Source organism: Schistocerca cancellata, chromosome 4 (genome assembly GCF_023864275.1).
Source record: "Schistocerca cancellata isolate TAMUIC-IGC-003103 chromosome 4, iqSchCanc2.1, whole genome shotgun sequence".
NCBI classification, from domain to species: domain Eukaryota; kingdom Metazoa; phylum Arthropoda; class Insecta; order Orthoptera; family Acrididae; genus Schistocerca; species Schistocerca cancellata.
The window spans coordinates 745,881,872-745,904,085 of record NC_064629.1 but is presented as its reverse complement, the minus strand read 5'-3'; the positions used below and the strand labels follow the sequence as shown (position 1 = coordinate 745,904,085).

At 40.1% G+C, this 22,214-nt stretch overlaps 1 protein-coding gene across 1 annotated transcript in view; it reads left to right on the top strand.

Moving 5' to 3' along the window:
* The first annotated feature begins 1,202 nt into the window (after positions 1-1,202).
* The window catches only part of LOC126184943 (O-glucosyltransferase rumi homolog), a 128,164-nt gene continuing 107,152 nt past the window's right edge, over positions 1,203-22,214 (top strand). The window contains exons 1-2 of the mRNA XM_049927616.1: positions 1,203-1,574; positions 21,892-22,060. Coding sequence (XP_049783573.1) covers positions 1,439-1,574; positions 21,892-22,060 — 305 coding nt within the window. The 5' untranslated portion in view covers positions 1,203-1,438. The remainder of the gene's footprint in view (positions 1,575-21,891; positions 22,061-22,214) is intronic.

Genomic DNA, 22,214 nt, shown 5'->3' with positions numbered 1-22,214 from the left:
CATGGCCAGAAAACAGCTACCATGCGCGACCAGATTACCACATGGCAAATTACTCAATTTCGGAAGACCTGAGTGGGCTCTACACTAAAAAAGCCCTTGTACACTTCCCCTTAAGCAGTCGGCACGATGATGGTTTTACGCGATCGACTTTCTAGTCTTAATTGACTCTCGAGACAGGCGTATGTACTGGAGTGTCCCTGGCGTTTAATTCACGTACTTAATCTCGTCTGCTTCGAGTGACCACTTTAGTTTACACATCAGCGCCAAAACTGAGTGTGTTGTGATAACTGTCTGCTGTGCAGCTAAGCCTCTGAATGGTGAAAGTTTTTTATGAAAAAAATCGAAATATAGTAACAAAATGCAGGAACAGGCAATGATAATAGTGTTTATTAATGACCAAAGCAGAACTGACAGTGGAAGTTCCTCTCAAAGGTCGTGTAGTAAATGCTTTACACGCCTAAGAACTGACAGAATAGGAAAAGTGTCTTCCTAACATTTCAGAATATATATATTTATTTGCTCGAAAATATGTACTTGCAAACACATTAATCAGTATCAATAACGCAGTAAATAGAGCCTTTTTGGTTTATCCTTTGTATTTTGTTTTCTTCCTAAGTACCCAATAACATCGAACATTATTTTTCTCGTCAAATAATTCTGACTTTATCACTGTTGAAATAATTTTCATTAAAGCACGTTTATCGATTTACGGTCTTATTTATGCGTGGTGTAGGCTTTCTCCCTGTAAAAACAAAATACCTTTTTTGGTTTCAGATATTTGGTATGTCTAGAAGGAGAAGGAAGAAAATACCAGGAGCTTATTAACTTTGAACTGTACCACAAAACAAAGCAAACAACGAAATAAGAATTAAGAAGACACGAAAGAACAAGATCAATTTCTATAACAGGAACCAGAGGACTACGATGGGTTAACTTCCGAGAGAAGGCGCGTGTTGCCGTACGTATAGTCGTACTGTGGGAGATTGGTAAACACGGCGCCTTTGAAGCTATCACATGCCGCACACTACATCAATGAACGGAAGAGAGATCGCATAACACTTTCATAATAATAAGAACGTCATGTAACATATTCAAGAGCGTTTTATAAAATAAAAATGCTAATTTAAATGAAAGTAGGTAACTGCGTAACTCGCGTCAAAGATATTATACCACCATCTGGCGGCTTCTCTGTGCATACTGCATATACTATGGAAGAGGGAATTTTGTCGTGTGCTACGGTTGTTACTTTGTTGTCAAATGTTGTATGTCAACAGTAATGTGATTGGGTGGTCTCGCGTTTGGTTATTTCTTGTAGGTTATTGCGTGTGATAACGTTGGTTTATTCCCGTTATTATATCATAACGGGACTGTGTTGTGGCGAAGTGTTTGTCGCTTTGGTGTTAAACGAAATACTACGAGAGAACGTTATTTCTTTGATATGAATTGGGTTTTCATGCTGTATCTGCTATTTACCGCCCTTCATGTTGTTTCACTAGATACAAATGGCTACTGTTCGTCTGACAGATTTGACGACGATGACAAATGCACGAAATTACCATCCTCCAAGGTTAAAGGTACGGTATTTTAGTACTTTAAGGTACTTTATTTTGAGCTGTTTGCCAGGATATGAGCATTGTTGTAGAAGTTGTATGCTTCCAGTTCCATACATTTTTAAGATATGTGTAGTAAATTTCGTCTGTAACATAAATTGATAAACTGCTTCAAAAGTTTCGGCGTTTTATTTAATCTTGGGTTGTTGCTGTGAGATGGACGTCTCGGTACTTAACTTTGTACGTTTTAATAACTTTTGTGACGATAATAACAAGAACATGCAATTTGCATACTTGTCTATCTTCATACCTCATTTTGTGTCTTAAATAAAAAAAAATGTTGTTTGATCCAAATTGAGAAGCAAAGAAAACGACTGCCGTTCAGGAGAAAAAGTATGTTTTTGTTATGACTGTAAGCCGTCGACATATTTGTGATAATCCCGTTGTATATTCAATAGCAATGTTGTTGTCAACATGACTGCCAGTTACGCGAAAAAAGTTAAGTGATTGTAAACTCTATAAAAATCTTTAGCCTTGTGACACACTCTTTTGTACTAGTACGAAACTATAGCTACAACGTCATAATATATTTACTTAGCACTTTCTCAACTGTATTTGTACGTTATTCTCAGTAAACCATAACGATACAAAGTACCTTTTGCTTGCATCATTTCACCGCCTGTGTATTGTACTGTCATTTCATAAACAAAAGGAACAATTTTCTGCATTCGTCCATAAGTACCATAATTTTTCTTGTTTTGTATTCGAGGGAAAACGGCAATGTGTAAGTTACGGAAGTGCACAAAATTGTGATCCTAGTGTTCACACTGAAGTCGTGCCACCTGTCTTGGTGTACCTTTATTTGATTCTCTTTAATACTCTTTTGCCAGTCAGTCAAATCTTCCATTAATTGTAAAGTTGACATTCAGACCTCAGTCTCCTGCCCATATACGATGGACAAGTATTACTCATATATAAGTGGCTCTTAAAAATAAACTACACAAAATTTTTTGTATAATCAACAATCACAGGTTCAACATTACATCTGGTTTCCTCTACAAACATACAAGTGCTGCATAGTGGAGGACATGTGGGGCTATTATATCTCATCACCATTTGTGCTTTATTCATGATACTGGGAAAAAACAGTTGCTCACATTCCTTTAAATGTTCCCTTGTTTCAGTGATGTTTGCCATTGTGGTACTTTCATAATTTGTGTGATGAAGTAAAATGTTCATAATGTTGCTCAGTGGTGCTATATTCCCTAAATTTTAGTGGTACATGGTTCCTTTCTTTTAGTGTCTTAGAATTTGTTGTGCATTTCTATAATCCTGTGGGACTGACAAAGTAAACCACCCATAGATCTTTGTCTAGTAAAAGACCTTGGTTAAATTCATGGTACTCCCTGGGTATTTTCATTGATAGGTCTGTAAGGGTAGTGCACACAGTCTCGTAAGGCCTCTTAATGAACTACTTAGGCCTGAATACGTAGGGGTAGCTCCATTGTTTGAAAAGCTGACATCTACGTGTTGCCATTAGCACAGGATCCCCTTTTTCTGTTGAAACTCTACAGACGCCCTTCCTTTGCTCATGTCTTGAATGGCATTAATAACAACATGTTTTTGTGATTCATTGTGAAATATACACGCTTTTTAAAGAAATATCTCAGTGCTTGTGCAGTTCTCTTTTTTAATGTAAAGACAGATCACCACAGGTTTTTATTTGTTTTTATTATTATGAGGGGATCTTCAGATATTCGTGCAATAAAAAGCAGTATTACTTGTTTCTCTCTGCCAGCAAGAGAATGACTTCAAAAGTTCTCCATCTGATTGTACCACACCACCAGGCTATGAGGATCTAAAGATGGTCTTGTTGACAGAGCGAAACTGGTAATAAAAAGCAGAGAATAAGCAATCTGAGGTGGTTTGCCTCTCCAGTAATTCCTGACTCTTGCTGTGTTTCCTGCGGGTGGTGCTTCTGTTTGCTAAATTTTCTTATTATTTTAGTTACTGTGTCATCTTCATTTTCAATGAAATGTAATGTGTATCAAACAAAAGTTTGTTTTGTCATCATATTTTTTTTTTATTTCTCACCTGTTTGAAAGACATTTCTGTAGGCTATAGTTTTGTCCATTTAAATATATATATTATCATTTTCTGGTTATAATTTGTTTTAAACACACATTTTTTCTATAATACTTACATGAATATCATCGTTTTAAGGCTTGGTAGCATTTACTACATTCAACTTAAAATTATCAATAACACATCAAATGAAAGAGTAACCGAAACAGTTTTCATTACAAGTGTTCAATGTGAGTACCATTCACCATACAGCACACATTAAGTCGCTAGGCAAGTTCTTCCCTAACACTGATCAGTGTTGCAACAACTGCTTCAGTCCCGTTTGTTTAATTGGGTTGATCAGCAGGTAGTGGAAGCACATATGCATGATCCTTTATGAACAACCAAAGGTATCGCAGGATGTCGGATTGAATGAATGTGGAGGCCATGCAAAACAGACTGTGTCATCCAGCCCATGGCAGCCAATCTGGTGGTCGGGTACTATGCCATTTAACCAGTCGTGTACTCAGTTATGTGAGTCAGGTGTGCACACCATCTTGCTGCCAAATAAGGTTCTGTGGTTCAGCTTCTTCCAATTGAGAAAAGAGCCACCAGCTACAGTTGCTTCACCCTTAAACTTTCCATCAAGATATGACACAAATAACATTCAGTTTAGGGGTGTCTCGTTGCAACTGTACCATGTCGTGGGGATTTGTATTGTGTGTGTTCACATTTCCACGTAGGTGAAGTGTCAATCACTGAAGATGACATGATTCAGATAATCTTCATCATCGTGTAGCAACATTTCATTTGCAAAATTGGCACACTAACCATAGTCTGTAGTAGGTTTAGAGCTTTAACAACTGTAAACGATAAGGACATAGTTATAAGCGTCTCCATAAGTTTCCACAGTCACGTCACCGGCATTGCAAATTCAGGACTAGCTTTCGTAACTGATTTCATAAGACTGACTCACTTGTTCAGCATGCCCTTCAGCCACTCTTGGTCATCCCACACTGTTTCCTTTGCAGAGACAGAAGGTCTCTTCAAGCTCCGCCGTGTGGGTCTGGGGGTTAGAGTAGGCCCGAGGTATTCCTTCCTGTCGTAAGAGGCAACTAAAAGGAGTTTCCCACTTTTTGGCCCTTAACGCTTTTTGGGACTGGTATTCAATGCCCACTTAACTTGGCTTCCCCATCTTCAGGACAAGCAGTGGCGGCACCTTATTATTATTTGATGCCTGAGCCACACCAACTGGGGTGCTGATCTTCTTACACTACTGCAGCTGTACAAAGCCCTCTTACAGTCTCATATTAGCTGTGGTTCAGCATTGCTCTCCACACTGTGCTTGCTGGACCCTATCCACCACTGTGGAATTTGGCTCGCGACGGGAGCCTTCCGAATGAGACTCGTGAATAACATCCTTTTGGAAGCTGGCTTTCTTCCGTTGCGGCTCTGGTGGCAACTATTGCTTGCAAATTATACCGCCGGCATTCATAGTTTGCCCCGACATCTGAATTACCGTCTCCTTTTTTCTAACACGGCAATCCATCTACCGCAATGGTGGCCCAGAACTGGGAATCCCCTCGCCGTCCATGTCTGTTCGCTTCTTAATGAACTTGACATTTTCCCCCTACCACCTTTCCTGCAGGTCCATTTCCGTACAGCTCCATGGTCCATACCTTTTCCATGACTTCGGCTAGACCTATCGCAAGGCCCAAAAGACTCCGTTCCACGTTAGGCCCTCTGTCAGCAATTACTCTCTCTTCTAAGCGAGTTCCAGGACTCAGAAATAGTCTACAACGAGGGATCAATGGTCGCCAGTCTTGCTGGTTTCACTTACGTTCACAATGTACGTACTGAACAGTGCTCCTTGACGGATGGCTGCAGTGCTTTCACTACAGAGTTGATAGCCATCTATCGTACCCTCGAGCATATCCGCTCTTGTGCCAGTGAGTCCTTTTTCATCTGTAGTGACTCCTCTGGCAGCCTACAAGCTCTCAACCAGTGGTTCCCTCAACACCCTTTGGTAATGACTATCCAGGAGTATCTTTATGCCCTCAGGGACAGTGGACATTCAGTGACCTGTATTTGGATCCCAGGAATCTCGATATACCAAGCAGTGAACTTGCTGATAGCCTGGCAAAAAAAGACTACCGATAAACCAACTCTGGAGATCAGCCTGCTGGAGACTGATCTCTGATTGGTCTTCTGCTGCAAAGTTTTCGCGATCTGGGATACTGAATGGCACACCCTCAGTATCCCAAACAAACTCCATGTTATCAAGGAGACAACGAATGTGTGGCAGTCATCCATGCAATCCACTTGCAGGGACTCTGTTGTCCTTTGCCAGCTCCGCATCAGCCATACTTGGCTAACACATGGTCATCTCCTACGTCGCGAGGACCCACCTTGCTGTCGTCGTGACTCCTGTATAACTGTTGTCTGCCTCTTGCTGGATCGCCCAATTTTGGCCACTCTGTGGCGGAATTTTAACCTTCCCAGCACTCTACCTACAGTGTGGGCAACAATGCCTCAACGGCCGATTTAGTTTTACGTTTTATTCATGAGGAGGGGTTTTTATCATACCATGTAAGATTGGGTGCCTGGCCTACTCTCCGAGGCCTACACCCTCCCTTCCTTTTACGTCTTTGTTGCTTTTATTTTGCATTTTGTTTGCCTTGTTGTTTGTCTTTTCCCTATGTGTGTTCTTCTCGCATTGTCTTTTATGCTGGTGATTTTAGTATGTTGCAGAGTGACTGGCTCATCGTTTTTTATCCTTGTGATCAGCCAGCCCAAGCCATCTGCTATGTCATTTTACTGCCTTCCTCTACCTTTCCTTCTAGTGTATGTTTTCCCTTTTTTTTTCGCTTCTTTCATTTTCTCTTTCGGTGTGGTTCCCTGTCGGTTTTACCTCCTTTTACTTCCCTCAACTCCTTTGTTTTTAATTGTTTTACCTTGAGACTTGTTTTCTTGAGGAACAAAGGACTGATGACCCTGTAGTTTGGTCCCTTTATACCCCAAACCAATCAATCTCTTCAAGCTGATGATACCATCTACAGATGTTATCACTTAGAGGATTACAGTGGAATGTAAAATGGAATGCATGTTGCGCCATAACTACAGATTCAGACTTTACAAACTGTAAAACACAAAAAGCTTTCTTTTCACAAGTACCTCTTTTTGCTACTAGCACTTGCTAACAGAATACACAGGAAACAGTGCATGCAATCTGGCACGATGATACAAACAAAACTGTTTTAGTTGTTTTTTCATTTGACCTCCCTGCCGCCATTGGATAAGCAACAGCCAGCAGCAAGTCATACTCTTAGCAGACTTATTTGTTTCATAGTTTAATTCTTAATTTCTTTGCGTGTTTTTGGGTACTTGTATAGTTTAATTCGCAAATTTCGGGTGTATTATAGTAGTTGAGAGTTTTGTATAGTGTAAATTTACATAGTCATCAGTCATCTGTTTGTTTTGAACGGCTTTTGATATAAAAAGAGGGGAAAAATTTTTTTAGGTATGGATAGGGACTGCGCCTGTTGTGTACAGATTCAGGGGGAATTGACCACCATCTATAAACAGCTGGAAGCTGTGTTGCCCGTAGTCGACAGGCTCCAGGCTGTTGCCCTGGGTGGCGGTGACATTGGGACACCCGAGGCAAGCATTTTGACGCCTCAGGAACCTGTAGCATCACCTGGGATCTCTGATGCCACTGCACCCTCGGATTCGGACGTCTCTGCCACTCGACACGTGGCGGGGTTGCAAATCCCTGGGCGGAAGGTGAAAGTTGTTGCTGGCCGCAGGGCTGTACCCTTACACCTCTGTAACAAGTTTGAGGTACTGCCCACTGCTGGAAGTACTTCTGAGCCAGCAAGAGTGGCCTCACCTGTTGCGGCAGTGGCCGGTCTTCCTGAGAGGTCCGGACAAGCACAGAGGGTGGGATTGCTTGTCATTGGGAGCTCCAATGTTAGGAGGGTGATGGAGCCCCTTAGGGATATGGGAGCTAAGGGTGGGAAGAAAGCCAATGTGCACTCCGTGTGCATACCGGGGGAGTCATCCAAGATGTGGAAAGGGTCCTTCTGGATGCCATGAAGAGTACAGGGTGCAGCCAACTGCAGGTGGTGGCTCATGTTGGCACTAATGACGTGTGTTGCTATGGATCAGAAGAGATTCTCTCTGGTTTCCGTTGGATATCTGAGTTGGTTAAGACTGCCAGTCTTGCTAGTGAGATGAAGGCAGAGCTCACCATCTGCAGCATCGTCGACAGGACCGACTGCGGACATGTGGTACAGAGCCGAGTGGAGTGTCTCAGACACTTCTGCGACTGTGTAGGCTGCAGATTCCTCGACTTGTGTCATAGGGTGGTGGGGTTTTGGGTTCCGCAAAATAGGTCAAGTGTCCACAACACACAGGAGGTGGCTACACGGGTAGCAGGGGCTGTGTGGTGTGGACTGGGTGGTTTTTTAGGTTACACAGTCTCGGGAAAGATGAAAAAGGGCTCCAATCTCAAAGGGTACATGGCAAAGAAACGACGAGAATCGACCAAGCAACAGTCAGTATTGTAGTTGTAAATTGTTGTAGCTGTGCTGGAAAAGTACCAGAGCTTCAAGCGGTGATAGGAAGCACTGAAGCTGAAATTGTTATAGGAACAGAAAGCTGGCTAAAGCTAGAGATAAATTCTGCCGAAATTTTTACAGAGGCACAAACTGTGTTCAGAAAGGACAGATGAAATAAAGTAGGTGGTGGTGTGTTTGTGTATGTTGGTAGTAGTTTATCTTGTAGTGAAGTTGAAATAGATAGTTTCTGTGAGTTGCTATGGATAGAGGTTATACTCAACAGCCGTACCAAAATAATAATTGGCTCCTTCTACCGCCCCCCGACTCAGATGATATAATAGCTGAATGGTTCAAATAAATCTCGAATCTCATTATAAATAAGTACCCCACTCATACAGTTATAATTGGTGGAGACTTTAATCTACCCTCGATTTGTTGGCGAAAATACATGTTCAAAGCTGATGGTAGACAGAAAACATTTTCCAAAATTGTACTAAATACTTTCCCTGAGAATCACTTTCAACAATTAGTTCATGAGCCCACATGAATTGTAAATGGTTGCGCAAACACACATGACCTCTTAGCCACAAATAATCCTGATCTAATAGAGAGCGTTATGATGGATACAGGGATTAATGAACACAAGGTCATTGTAGTGAGGCTCAAAACCACTAAAAATAAACGCAAAATATATCTATTTAAAACAGCAGATAAAAATTCACTTGATGCCTTCCTAAGAGAGAGTCTCCATTACTTCAAAGCTAATTATGTAAGTGTAGTCCAGATATGGCTCAAATTCAAAGATACAGTATCGACAGCAATAGATAGATTCATACCGCATGAGTTAATAAGAGATGGGACTGATCCAGCATGGTACACAAAACACATTAGAACACTGTTGCAGAAGCAAAATTCAGAAGAACGCAAAATTCCCAAGCCTGGCTAAGTTTCACAGAAGCTCGAAATTTAGTGCAGACATTAATGCGAGATGCTTTTAATAGTTTCCACAATGAAACATTGTCTCAAAATGTGGTAGAAAAGCCAAAGAGGTTCTGGTCATGTGTAAAGTACACCAGTGGCAAAAAACAGTCAATAGTGTCACTGCGCAATAGCGATGGAAATGTTACCGATGATGGTGCCACTAAAGCGGAGCTACTAAATACAGTTTTCTGTAATTCCTTCATGAAAGAAGACAAAGTAAATATTCCAGAATTCGAAACCAGAACAGCTGTTAGCATGAGTGACATAAAAGTAGATATCTTAGGTGTTGCGAAACAACTCAAATCACTTAAGAAAGACAAGTCTTCCAGTCCAGATGGTATACCAATCAGGTTCCTTTCAGAGTATGCAGACACAATAGTGCCTTTCTTAGCAATCATATACAATCGCTCACTTGACGAAAGGTCTGTTCCTAAAGACTGAAAAGTAGCACAGGTCACACCGATATTCATGAAAGGAAATAGGAGTAACTAACTGAATTACAGACCCATATCACTGACCTCAAGTTGCTGTAGGATTTTGGAGCATATACTGTACTCGAACATTATGAATCACCGTGAAGAAAATTACTTATTGATACATAACCAACATGGATTCAGAAAATATCATTCTTGTGCAGCACAGCGAGCTCTTTATTCCCATGAAGTAATGACTGTCGACAAGGGATCTCAGATCTATTCCATATTCCTAGATTTCCAGAAGGCTTTTGATACTGTTCCTCACAAGCTACTATTAATCAAATTGCGTGCATATGGAGTATCGGCTCAGTTGTGTGAGTGGATTCATGATTTCCTCTCAGAGAGGTCACCATTCGTAGTGATAGACGGTAAATCATCGAGTAGAACAGAAGTGATATCTGGTGTTCTGCAAGGTTGTGTCATAGGCCCTTTGCTATTCCTGATATACATAAATGATCTAGGTGATAATCTGAGCAGCCCCCTTAGATTGTTTGCAGATGACATTGTAATTTACCATCTAGTAAAATCATCAGACAATCAATTGCAATTACAAAATGATCTAGAGAGAATTTCTGTATGGTGTGAAAAGTGGCCATTGACACTAAACAAATAAAAGTGCGAGGTCATCCACATGGGTACTAAAAGAAATCTGATAAATTTTGTGTATACGATAAATTGCACAAATCTAAGTGCTGTCAATTTGACTAAATACTTAGGGATTACAATTACGAGCAACTTTAATTGGAAAGACACATAGAAAATATTGTGGGGAAGGTGAAACAAAGACTGTGCTTTGTTGGCAGTACACTTAGAAGATGCGACAAACCCACTAAAGAGACAGCCTACATTACACTTGTCCATCCACTGCTGGAATATTGCTGTGTAGTGTGGGATCCTTACCAGGTAGGATTGACGGAGGACATCGAAAAAGTGCAAAGAAGGGCAGCTCGTTTCATGTTATCGCGCAATAGAGGTGAGAGTGTCGCTGATATGATATGGGAGTTGGGGTGGCAGTCACTGAAACAAAGGCGGTTTTCTGTGCGGTGATATCTGTTTACGAAATTTCAATCAACAACTTTCTCTTCCGAATGTGAAAATATTTTATTGACACCCACCTACGTAGGGAGAAATGATCATCATCATAGAAATAAGAGAAATCAGAGCTTGAACAAAAAGATTTAGGTGTTCCTTTTTTCCACACGCCATTCGAGAGCAGAATGGTAGAGAAGTAGTATGAAAATGGTTCAATGAACCCTCTGCCAGGCACTTAAGTGTGGATTGCAGAGTAACCATGTAGATGTAGATTATTTCTAATTGTAAGCTGAATGTAATAAATGCTGCAAATCCTCCACACCCTGATACTCATTTTGAAATGCCTGGTACATGTGGCCTATTTGTGTGTACCTGTATAATCTTCATTTTCTAAGCTGCTGAATTTATACCTTAATTAATCCTCATATTATTCCATATTCTTCCAAAGTTTGATCTTATCAGTTCCTTTTCCTATTGCTTTTTTGTGGAAGAATGTGTGAAGGACAAACATGTTGCTCTTCATGGCAATTGTACAGATATATAATCTGTCTCGAGCATCATAGCTAAAGTTTCCCACTGAAGACTAGACCTTTAGCTTTATCCTATTTCTGTATTAAAACCTCCACTTACCACCAGGTAAGAACAGGGCAGAAACGTCAAAAATGTGATGCCACAGAACAGTACTGAATGTTAAGTGAATTATCTTATAACTGAAGAACAGTTATTAAATCAAATCAAGGAGTAAAGAAATTAATCTTGCTATTTGGATTTATATAGTCTTGCTACCAAAATTTATGCCTCTTGATCTCTTTCCTCAGTTACAATGTCTATAGTTACCTTATACTACAGCTACACAACCTTTGCACTTTAAGATCATGTGTGTTCATTTTGTACTGATTTGCTACTATGTGGGGGACTTCAAAAGGTAAGTTACACAATAAGGAATATACGTATTGAGATGCCAATGTCAAAATACCTAGACTCGTGAACAGAGGTCGACAAGAGGTTCGTGAACTAACACCACTTATTGCCCGAACCGCCCGTTTCTGAGCCAAAAATATCCTTTTAGAATGAGAAGAGTTACCCCAAAATATAATACCATATGACAGTAGCGAATGAAAATAACCAAAGTAGACTAATTTTCGTGTCGAATGATCACTCACTTCTGATACCGTTCGAATAGTAAAAATAGCAGTATTAAGTCTTTGAACAAGATCCTGAACGTTGGCTTTCCACAACAGCTTACTATCTATCTGAACACCTAGAAATTTGAACTGTTCAGTTTCACTAATCATATGCCCATTCTGTGAAATTAAAATGTCAGGTTTTGTTGAATTGTGTGTTAGAAAATGTAAAAACTGAGCCTTGCTGTGATTTAGTGTTAGTTTATTTTCTACAAGCCATGAACTGAGGTCATGTACTGCACTATTTGAAACCGAGCCAATGTTGCACACAACATCCTTTACTACCAAGCTAGTGTCATCAGCAAACAGAAATATTTTGGAGTTGCCTGTAATACTAGAGGGCATATCATTTATATAAATAAGGAACAGGAGTGGTCCCTACGCTGATCCCTGGGACACCCCCCACTTGACAGTATCCCACTCAGACCCCACATCACAGCCGTTATTGACATTGTGAATAATGACCTTTTGCTGCCTGTTGCTAAAGTAAGAGGTGAACCAATTATGAGCTACTCCCCGTATTCTGTAATGGTCCAACTTCTGGAACAATATTTTGTGACAAACACAATCAAATGCCTTAGTTAAATCAAAAAATGTGCCAAGCATTCGAAACCTTTTGTTTAACCCATCCAGTACCTCTCAGAGAAAAGAGAATATAGCATTTTCAGTTGTTAAACGACTTCTAAAGCCGAACTGTACATTTGATAGCAAATCGTGTGATATAAAATGATCAATTATCCTTACGTACATTTTGCAAATACTGATGGCATAGAAATAGATCTAAAATTATCTACATTATCCCTTTCACCCTTTTTATAAAGCGGCTTTACTATCGAGTACTTTAATCGCTCAGGAAACTGACCATTCCTAAAGGAAAAATTACAAATATGGCTAAATACAGGGCTAACATGTGCAGCACAGTACTTTAATATTCTGCTAGACAGTCCATCATAACCATGAGAGTCCTTGTCTTCAGTGATTTAATTATTGACTCAATCTCCCTCTTGTCTGTGTCACAGAGGAGTATTTCAGACATCAATCTCGGAAAAGCATTTGCCAAGAGAGTTATATGATTTCCTGTAGAAACTAAATTTTTATTTAATTCACCAGCAATGCTCCGAAAATGATTGTTAAATACTGTACATATATCTGATTTATCAGTAACAGAAATATTTTTACTGCGAACTGACTTTATATTGTCGACCTTGTGCTGCTGACCAGACACTTCCTCACAACTGACCATATGGTTTTAATTTTAGCCTGTGAATTAGCTATTCTATTTGCATACCACATACTCTTTGCCTTCATGATAACATTTTGAAGCACCTTACAATACTGTTTTGAATGGGCTACTGTAGCTTGATTGTGACTACTTCTAACGTTTTGATATAATTCCCGCTTTGTTCTACATGATATCCTTACCCCACTAGTCAGCCACCCGGGCTGCCCATTACTGCTAATACCATGTTTAGAATGTTCTAATGGAAAGCAACTCTCAAAGAGCATGAGAAATGTGTTAAGGAAAGCATTGTATTTATCATCTATGTTATCGTCACTATAAACATCCCGCTACTCTTGTTCCTTGACAAGGTTAAAAAAAACCTCTCTGATGCTGTTGGATTAACTTTCCTACATAGTTTGTAATTAAATACGACATTGGTTTGAGTACAAAAGCCTATTAGTGTTAAAATTTGTGCATCGTGGTCTGAAAGGCCAGTCACACTTTCACTAACACAATGCCCATCTAGTAATGAAGAATGAATAAAAATATTGTCTATGGCTGTGCTACTGTTCCCCTGCACCCTAGTTGGAAAAAACACAGTTTGCATCAGATCGTATGAATTTAAGAGGTCTACCAACTTTCATTTTCTTGCACCATCTTATACAAAATTTATATTGAAGTCACCAGATATCACTAGTTCCTGGTACTTCCTACAAAGTGAATCAATAACCCTCTCTAGCTTGAGCAGAAACGCTCTGAAGTCGGAGTTAGGGGACCTATAAACAACAACAATTAGAAGTTTAGTTTCACTAAATTCAACTACTGCTGCACAACATTCAAATATCTGCTTGGTGCAGTGTCGTGATATGTCTATGGACTCAAATGGAATACTGTTTTTTACATACAGAGCCACTCGCCCAACCCACAAGGACCTCCTTGAGAAACAGCCAGCTAATCTGTAGCCTGGTAAAGGAAGCCTCTGAATTGTTAGATTATTTAAGTGGTGCTCTGATATACCAATAATTTCATGCTCAACATCTATAAGCAGTTCACTAACTTTATCTCTAATGCCTCTTATATTTTGATGAAATATGCTAATTCCTTCTCTACTTGGAAACATTACAACCTCGGTAGGCGAGCCCTTAGTTAGAGGAACTTCCTTTAAGCAGGTATACCTATCAACTGACTTCAATCTAAAAAAGGTGCACCTCTAACACCAACTGCTACAGGAATTTTTCCATGAGTGACACCACCATCACCCACTACACTGTCACCTATAAGCTTAGCCAGCATCCCCTTCCTATACCTATTGAGGTGCAGGCCATGCCTAGTGAAACCCGATCTACTGATAGACCCAACTGGCACCACTGAGATGTGACCCATCCTCTCTGCCATCAGCGCCCTACCAGCCCCACGTTAATGCGCCTAACAGTTGCATTAAGGTGAGGTCGATCATGACTCTGAAATAGTTGCACGAAGTGCACATTAGTCCACCAGTTTGAGTAGCTATCTTTACCAGCTCACCACCTACATCATATTCCCTGCCCCTATCAAGACTGTTCCCTGCTCCTCCACCCATTATCACTACCTGATCCTCCTCCATAAAATTCTTACATAACTCCCCTATGCTGTCAGTCACTTGAGCCAACACTGCACTAGGCTTCACAATGCTGGTGACCTGGTACTCACTCCCCAACACTTCTTGCAACTGCTGACTCACACCTCTACTGTGAGAACTACCTAGCACCAGAACCTTCTTCTTTCTGCTAGACTTTGCGACTAACCTAGGCCTCCTAATTACTGAGGACTGCTGCATGTTCCCTACATCTACAGCTATAGGAGGCTCCTCTCCATTCAACTCTGACAGTTGGTCATATCTATTGCATGTACGCAAAGTAAAACTGTCTGAATACCTCCTCTTCCTAGCTGCCTTCTTGCCAACTGCCAGTTCCCATTCCCCACCACCCTTCACCCTCCTCAACCTATCTAGTTCCTCCTTTGAGCATTGTAACTGCACTTGAAGGGCACAGATCTTACGCTCCTGCTCCTCTGTCAACTTATTTCTACTACAGATTATGCATTCCCAGGAGAGGATCTCAGTAAAATGACCACTGGCTTCCCCACTACATTCCCCCCAATGAAAATACTTTGAACAAATCCCACACCGTAACCCACTACTCACAAACCTATGACAGAGCCCACACTTCTCACTCATGGTAAAATTTTGCAGTTACTGAAAAAACTATACGTCTATGTTACCAAAGTTCAGTTACATCAGTAGAACTATTTAAGAACTAACAATAATGGTCTCAAAATTCTCTGCCTATTAAGAAAGCAACTACTCATGTTAATACTACTACACCACAGCTAATACCAGTACCAACAAAATTTCACAAAATTATTAGCTGAAACCAGCTACACAGTGTTAGTATAGAGTACATGTTTTGGGTTTCCTGCACACATGGGTCTGTTGCGATACAGTTAACAGGTGCTTCACAGTGTGGGGCTGAAATGGCTCGGGAACTGGAAATGTACTCCAAAGTAGGAGTAGGTGGGACAGTGCAGTTCTTGTGGGCAAAAGTCTAAATTGCACACAGATGCACCAGTGATGAGTATGTTCACACAGTGGTTCTCAAATGACTCCATGACCAAGGAGCAGATTTCTATCATCAAGGAACTGAATGCTCTGCAGAACTATCTGACTGTTGGTTACAGAGACTTGGTGATGATGTTGAAAAATAGTGTCATATATTTGTGTCACTTTGAAATGTAGTGCAGCATTCAGTAACAGTTGTATCACTTGTCATAATAATGTGCGAGTTACCTTTTGGAGTCCCCTGATATTTATGTAAATTGTAATTTAACACTCTTGCATCTTTCTGCTGTCATTAGGTTACCATTGGCTTATGTAACACAGTGTTAGTATTATTAATTTACTTATCCAAGGATCAGTTTACAATAATATAGGATTTTTCATCATACTAAAATTACAATTTAACTATTAAATTCTGTGTGCACGTTTGTACGTAAGAGGTGTAACATCACATTTTAGTAACTGTAAAGTGTAGATTTGTGCAGTTTGTAGCACAGTTGTCATTTCTGTTGAACAGGCAGCTACATAGTTCAATAAGACATCAGCTTCCATCGTTGGCATGTCAGGAAGGTAGAAAGTTTCATATTTAGCTTTCTGTGTGTGCTTTTATAGTTAATTCATGAAGACTTTGGCTTAGAGCTTAATGTGTAACAGTCTTTTCATTTTGCCTGTCTGTAACTCAGTGTATCATCTTTATGGTAAATAGCAATCTATCCTTTCCGTAATTGTTCACATTCCAACGTTGACTTTCCATTGTTCGGTTACTGTTGTTATGGTGGATAGGATGTGTGCCCGCTGCGTGTGGATGCAGGAAAATCTGGCCGCAGTTTCCGAACAGCTGAAGACACTTTCAGCTGCCATCGGCTGTCTTCAGACTGCTGCCTCAGGGTGAAGCGGGGGCAAAGAATCTGGCACATTACATGGGACACCTCAGGTGTCACTTGTTTTGCACACGGGCTCAGCTGCTGAGGCACCTTGCAGTGTACCCAACACAGTGGATCTGCCCCCCTGCAGGGTGAGTGGCAGGTGGTAAAATGTTCATGTCTCTTGGGGGTGGAGGGCCAATGTGGAGGATGGCAGGCTGTCCTTGCCCATTAACTATGTGAAAGGACAGGTGTCAATTACTTCAACATTGTCTGAGCAGGCACACTAACAAAGGGAGGGCGAGGTTGGTAGTTATCGGGAGCTCCAATGTTAGGCGCATTATGGAGCCTCCTAGGGAAATAATTGTCCAGGGCTGGAAAAAACTTCAGTGTGCACTCGGTATGTCTGCCAGGGGGCATCATCTGAGCTGTGGAGGCAGCCTGTTGCTACTGGGTGTTCAGGGTGTAGTTGTTTGTGACTTATGGCTCAGATCGGCACCAGTACTGTTTGTCACTTGGGTTCTGAGGTCATCCTCAGTTCATACGGCCTGCTGGCAGAAATGGTGAAGGACTACTGGTCTTGCACACAGGTTGCAAATGGAGCTCACAATTTGCAGTAACATTCACAGAATTGATCGGGGTCCTCGGGTTTGAAGCCGAGTGGATGGTCTCGAGCAAAGGCTCCGTTGATTCTATGTCAGTCTTGGCTGCAGATATCTGGAAATGCATTATCAGGTGGAGAATTGGATTTCTCCCTTTGACAGGTCAGGATTGCACTACACAAAGGAAGTAAGTATTTATGTAACAGAGTACTTGTGGAATGCACATGGGTTTTTTTAGGCTATGGAGTAGTTTGAGGTCCTCTGACGAACGTACGCGAATCAGTATGCAGAGAGCAAGATCAGACTGCATACAAAGTAGACATTTAGAGTGAAAGAATTTTAACAGTAAGTTGTTGAATTATTCGTAACAAAGCTAATGAATTTACTGTCCTTCAGGGAAGTTGTCATGCTGAAATTATTCTCAGAACTGAGAGTGGTTTGAACCCAAAGTAAAAAGCTCTGAAATATTTATCAAGGCATGGATTTTATGTCAAAAAAGACCCAAGGAAATCCAGTATCTGCAGCAGTCCTACTTTCAGTTCTGGGTCTTGCTCTGCTGCATCAGTGAAGAAGAAAAGTGCTCAGACAAAAGAATATTGTTTACATCAGACCTGTGTTAGTTTTGTGCTAGTTTTACATCCAGATACCACACATGAACTTTCATGATCAATACTGATCACTGCTACACTCCATAGAAGAGTAGATTTTCTTCCCTCCCCAGAATTACTAATGTGTGAAAGGACACTGAGGATCCCACAACTGACAATATTTTGTAAGGGATTTCATTCAGGAGAGCGATGGTAGGGTGTGGGGTCATGAAGGGACTAGCATCTGATTGATACTCATCATATCCATAGTCCAATTAATTGAACATATTTATTCTTACCGCAATACATGTGTACACACTCGCAGTCGAGGCCCCAGCTGCCTAATGGCTTAAATCTGGCACAGATGTCACTAGCAGTGATGCTTTGTGTCAGGCAGTCATAAAGTGTACACGAGTGGGCCTTCAGCTCCGAAATCCCATATCAATGATGTTTCGTTGAATGGTATTCACACTGACACTTGTTGATGGCCCAGCATTGAAATTTGCAGCAATTTGTGGAAGGGTTGCACTTCTGTCATGCTGAACGATTCTCTTCCATCGTCGTTGGTCCCATTCTTGCAGGGTCTTTTTCTGGCCGCAGTGATGTCAGAGGTTTGATGTTTTACTGGCTTCCTGATATTCACGGTACATTTGTGAAATGGTCGTACGGGAAAATTCCTACTTCATCACTACCTCAGATATGCTGTTTCATTGCTCATGCGCCAACTGTAGGCCTAATTCCACATTCGAGCTCACTTAAATCTTCATAACTTGTCATTGTAGCAGCAGTAACCGATCTAACAACTTCACCAGTCGCTTGTTGTCTGATATAGGTATTGCTGACCACAACACCATATTCTGCCTGTTTACATATCTCTGAATTTGAATACACATGCCTATACCAGTTTCTTTTATAGTTCAGTGTATATTATTATTATTCATGTTAAAGCCAAGTTATATGGGCATTTTTGTAAAAGCCGCCACTTGTGTTGCTTTTTAAATATCCCCTGTTAACATCTTGCCTTCATCAGATAACAAATTATAAGGAACAGCTTCTTTGATATAGGGGCTTTTTGCTGTTAAAATTAATTTTCTGTTAACCATGTGAAAGTCATTTTTATGCTTTGTATTGTGGTTGTGAATTTCCATGTTCCTGTTTATAACCTTAGTATCTTTTTTCATGAACATAATGATTTCCAGCATATACAGGGCATAAACTGTGAGAATATCAAATCTAGTGAATAGGCTTTTGCAAGATGTACCTTGGTTTTACCTTGGATGTGGTCAAGGCCCTCTTCTGCTTTATAAAAACCCTTTCCACATTAGTGTGGCACATCCCACCCCACAGTACTTCATAAGACAAGGAAGGACATATTAATCCAAAATATAGAGCCATTATGGCTTCGGAATTAAGGTATAGTGGTAATCTCCTTAATACATATAGACTGGATGCTATTTTTTTACAGACACGGTCAATTTTCTGCACCCATGAAAGTCATTTGTCTATGTAGAAACCCAAAAATTTACATTCCAAACGGGATTTTGACACAATTTCATCCTTCAAAATGTTGTGCCTATTTGGATGACTTGGCTTAAAGTGAATAATATTTGTTTTTCAATGTTTACTTTTAAGTTATCTCTTTCAAAGTGAGCTCTAGCCTTTTCAAAAAAGTGTTGAATTTCTTCGATTAGGCTGAGCTCACTGTCTGCACAACAGGCACCAGATGTGTCAGCGACACACACAGTGATGAAATGCTTATTTTCAAAAGAACTTGGGTTATTATTTACATAACACATGAATAGCAGTGGACCTAAAATGGAGCCCTGAGGAACAGCAAAACACATATTTCTGATTCTTGACCGTTTGCAGTATTTTTCTGTTATCATGTATATTTCCTGTCCACTGTCATCAGTATATCATATATAATTTCTGTAGAGTGTCATCAGTAAACCTTGGGAGTTTTTATTTCTTCTCTGTAAAGTTTTTATTCCTTTTTTCCAAATTTCTCTTTTGTTTCCTCCACTGTTTGCTTTATGTATAGGTTGAATGGATTATTGGGTGGGCTGTAATCCTGTTTCACTCTCTTTTTAACTACTACCTTCCTTTCATGTACTGACGCCCTTAGAACTGCAGTCTGGCTTCTATGACTGTGCAAGTCACCATTGGCATGTGGCAAAACTCTTCTTGGAGCCCGACGGTATTTCGCCCATCTTATGTGTTTTGGTTACCTCACTGATCAGCTTTGACATTACTGGTTGTCTAAGAGTTCTTAATAATTCCAAGTGAATGTCATCCATGCCAAGTGCCTCATTCTGACTTAGGTCCTTCAGTGCTCTGTCAGTTCTTGTCACAACAGTATCACCCCCCCCCCCCCCCCCAAAACTCATTTTCATCTACAACACTTCCCTTTCCATAATATTGTTTTAAAGTTTCTTCCTTTTATGTATTTCTTCTATATATTCCTTTCGGATTCCATTCATTGCTTAGTACAGACTTACTATCTGAGCTCTTGATATTCATACAGCTGTTTCTTTTTTCACGAAAGGTTTCTGTAATCTCTCCGTATGCAGCACCTATCTATGTCATGGTTGTACATGCTCTATAGCTTTACATTTCTTATCTAGCAATTGTTTTGTCATTTTGCACTTTTTATCACCCTCAGTTTTTAGATTTCTGTATTCATTTTCCATGATTCATCTGTTGCATTTTTGTATTTCCTCCTTTCTTCTGTTAAATTCAGTATCTTGTATACTATGCAAAGGTATCTACTGTACCTTGTCTTTTTGCCAATGTAATCTTCTGGTGCTTTCATTGTTTCATCTATAAAAATTGCCCATTTGTTTTCTATTGTATTCTGTTCCAGTGTTTTAGTCAATAGTTGCATAGTGCTCCCTTTGAAACTCACAACAATCTCCATCTCTTTCGACTTAACTAGATCCCATCTCCTTAATTACCCACTTTTCTGCAGTCCTGTTTTAATCTGCATTTAATAAATGATAAATTATGGCCAGAGTCCACCTCTACTCCTGGAAATGTTTTGCATTTTAAAAATCTGGTTTCTAAATATTATCTGTATTACCATTATGTAAATCTGAAACCATATGATGTGTCCAGGTCTCTTCCATGTTTAGTCTTCTTTGGTGATTCCTAAACAAAAATCTTGCAGTGATAAATTGTGCTCTGTGCTAAATTATACTAGGTGGCTTCCTTTCTCATTACTTTCCCCCAGTCCCAAATCTCTTCATCATTTCCAGAGCTAGTGTATGTGTATACTTGTACTACTATGGTGGACATTGGCTTTGTATTTTACCCAAGAGGAAGGTATCATCTTTAAACCATACAGTAGAGCTGCATATTTCAGGAAGTCAGTATCTGTAGTTTCCTCTTGCTTTCAACTGTTTTGCAGTACTGGTAGAATAAAACCATGTTGTATAATAGTATGGTGTGAAATCAGTCAACCATCTAGACTGTTGTTCTTATATCGAATGAAAAGGCCACTGTCCCACTTCAGAAACCATAAAAAACAAGTGTGTTCTCTCCATCCACAGTACAGCTATCTGTGTTGTTGAGGCATGCAAGCCAACACATGTGGAAAGATTCGTGGTTCAAATGGCTCTGAGCACTATGGGACTCAACATATTGGGTCATAAGTCCCCTAGAACTTAGAACTACTTAAACCTAACTAACCTAAGGACATCACACACACCCATGCCCGAGGCAGGATTCGAACCTGCGACCGTAGCAATCCCGCGGTTCCGGACTGCAGCGCCAGAAAGATTCGTGGTTCGTGTGAGTATATATAACCTACACAATATTTCTGGGCTGTGACACTAAGTCGAGAAAGAAAATTCTTTTTTTGCTATCCATATTTCAGAGTTGTTATGCTAGTTCCACACACTTTTCTGTTTTGAGGATGGGAACCAGGTGATAAGAATTTATTGTTTCAGAAATCACATAATGTTGGACACACTATCCAGTTTGATTCTTTGTAATGGCTGTGACTCTATCCTATTGATATTATTGTAGAGGAAATTTCACACTGGAAACAACAAATAATTATGTTAATGTTCTCAATCCTGCTCTTTAGACATAGCATCTACCTTGTAAAAGTCAAAATATGAGATATGCTATAATGAAGTATTCCATCAAAACTAAAGAAATGTCTTCTTTGCTTTCAGATAACAGTGAAAGTTTCAGTCACTATAAGACACTGATAAGTGATGCAATAAAGAACTATGTTCCTTGTAAACAGGAAAACTGCAGTTGCTACTTAACAGTCATTGATGGTGATTTGAAGAGTTTTGCTGGAGGTATTTCAAAGCAGATGATCGATTCTATTGCAGATCGGTGAGTATTATTAACCCCTTTCTGTTCTTTATGTGCAGGATTTTGTGTGTTACAGGTTTTTATGTTTGACAGCCACACTACCATTTTTCCATCAGACTTTGTCTCATATTTGGTGTATTAATTGTGTTATCACATTGTCTATCATTCTTGCACT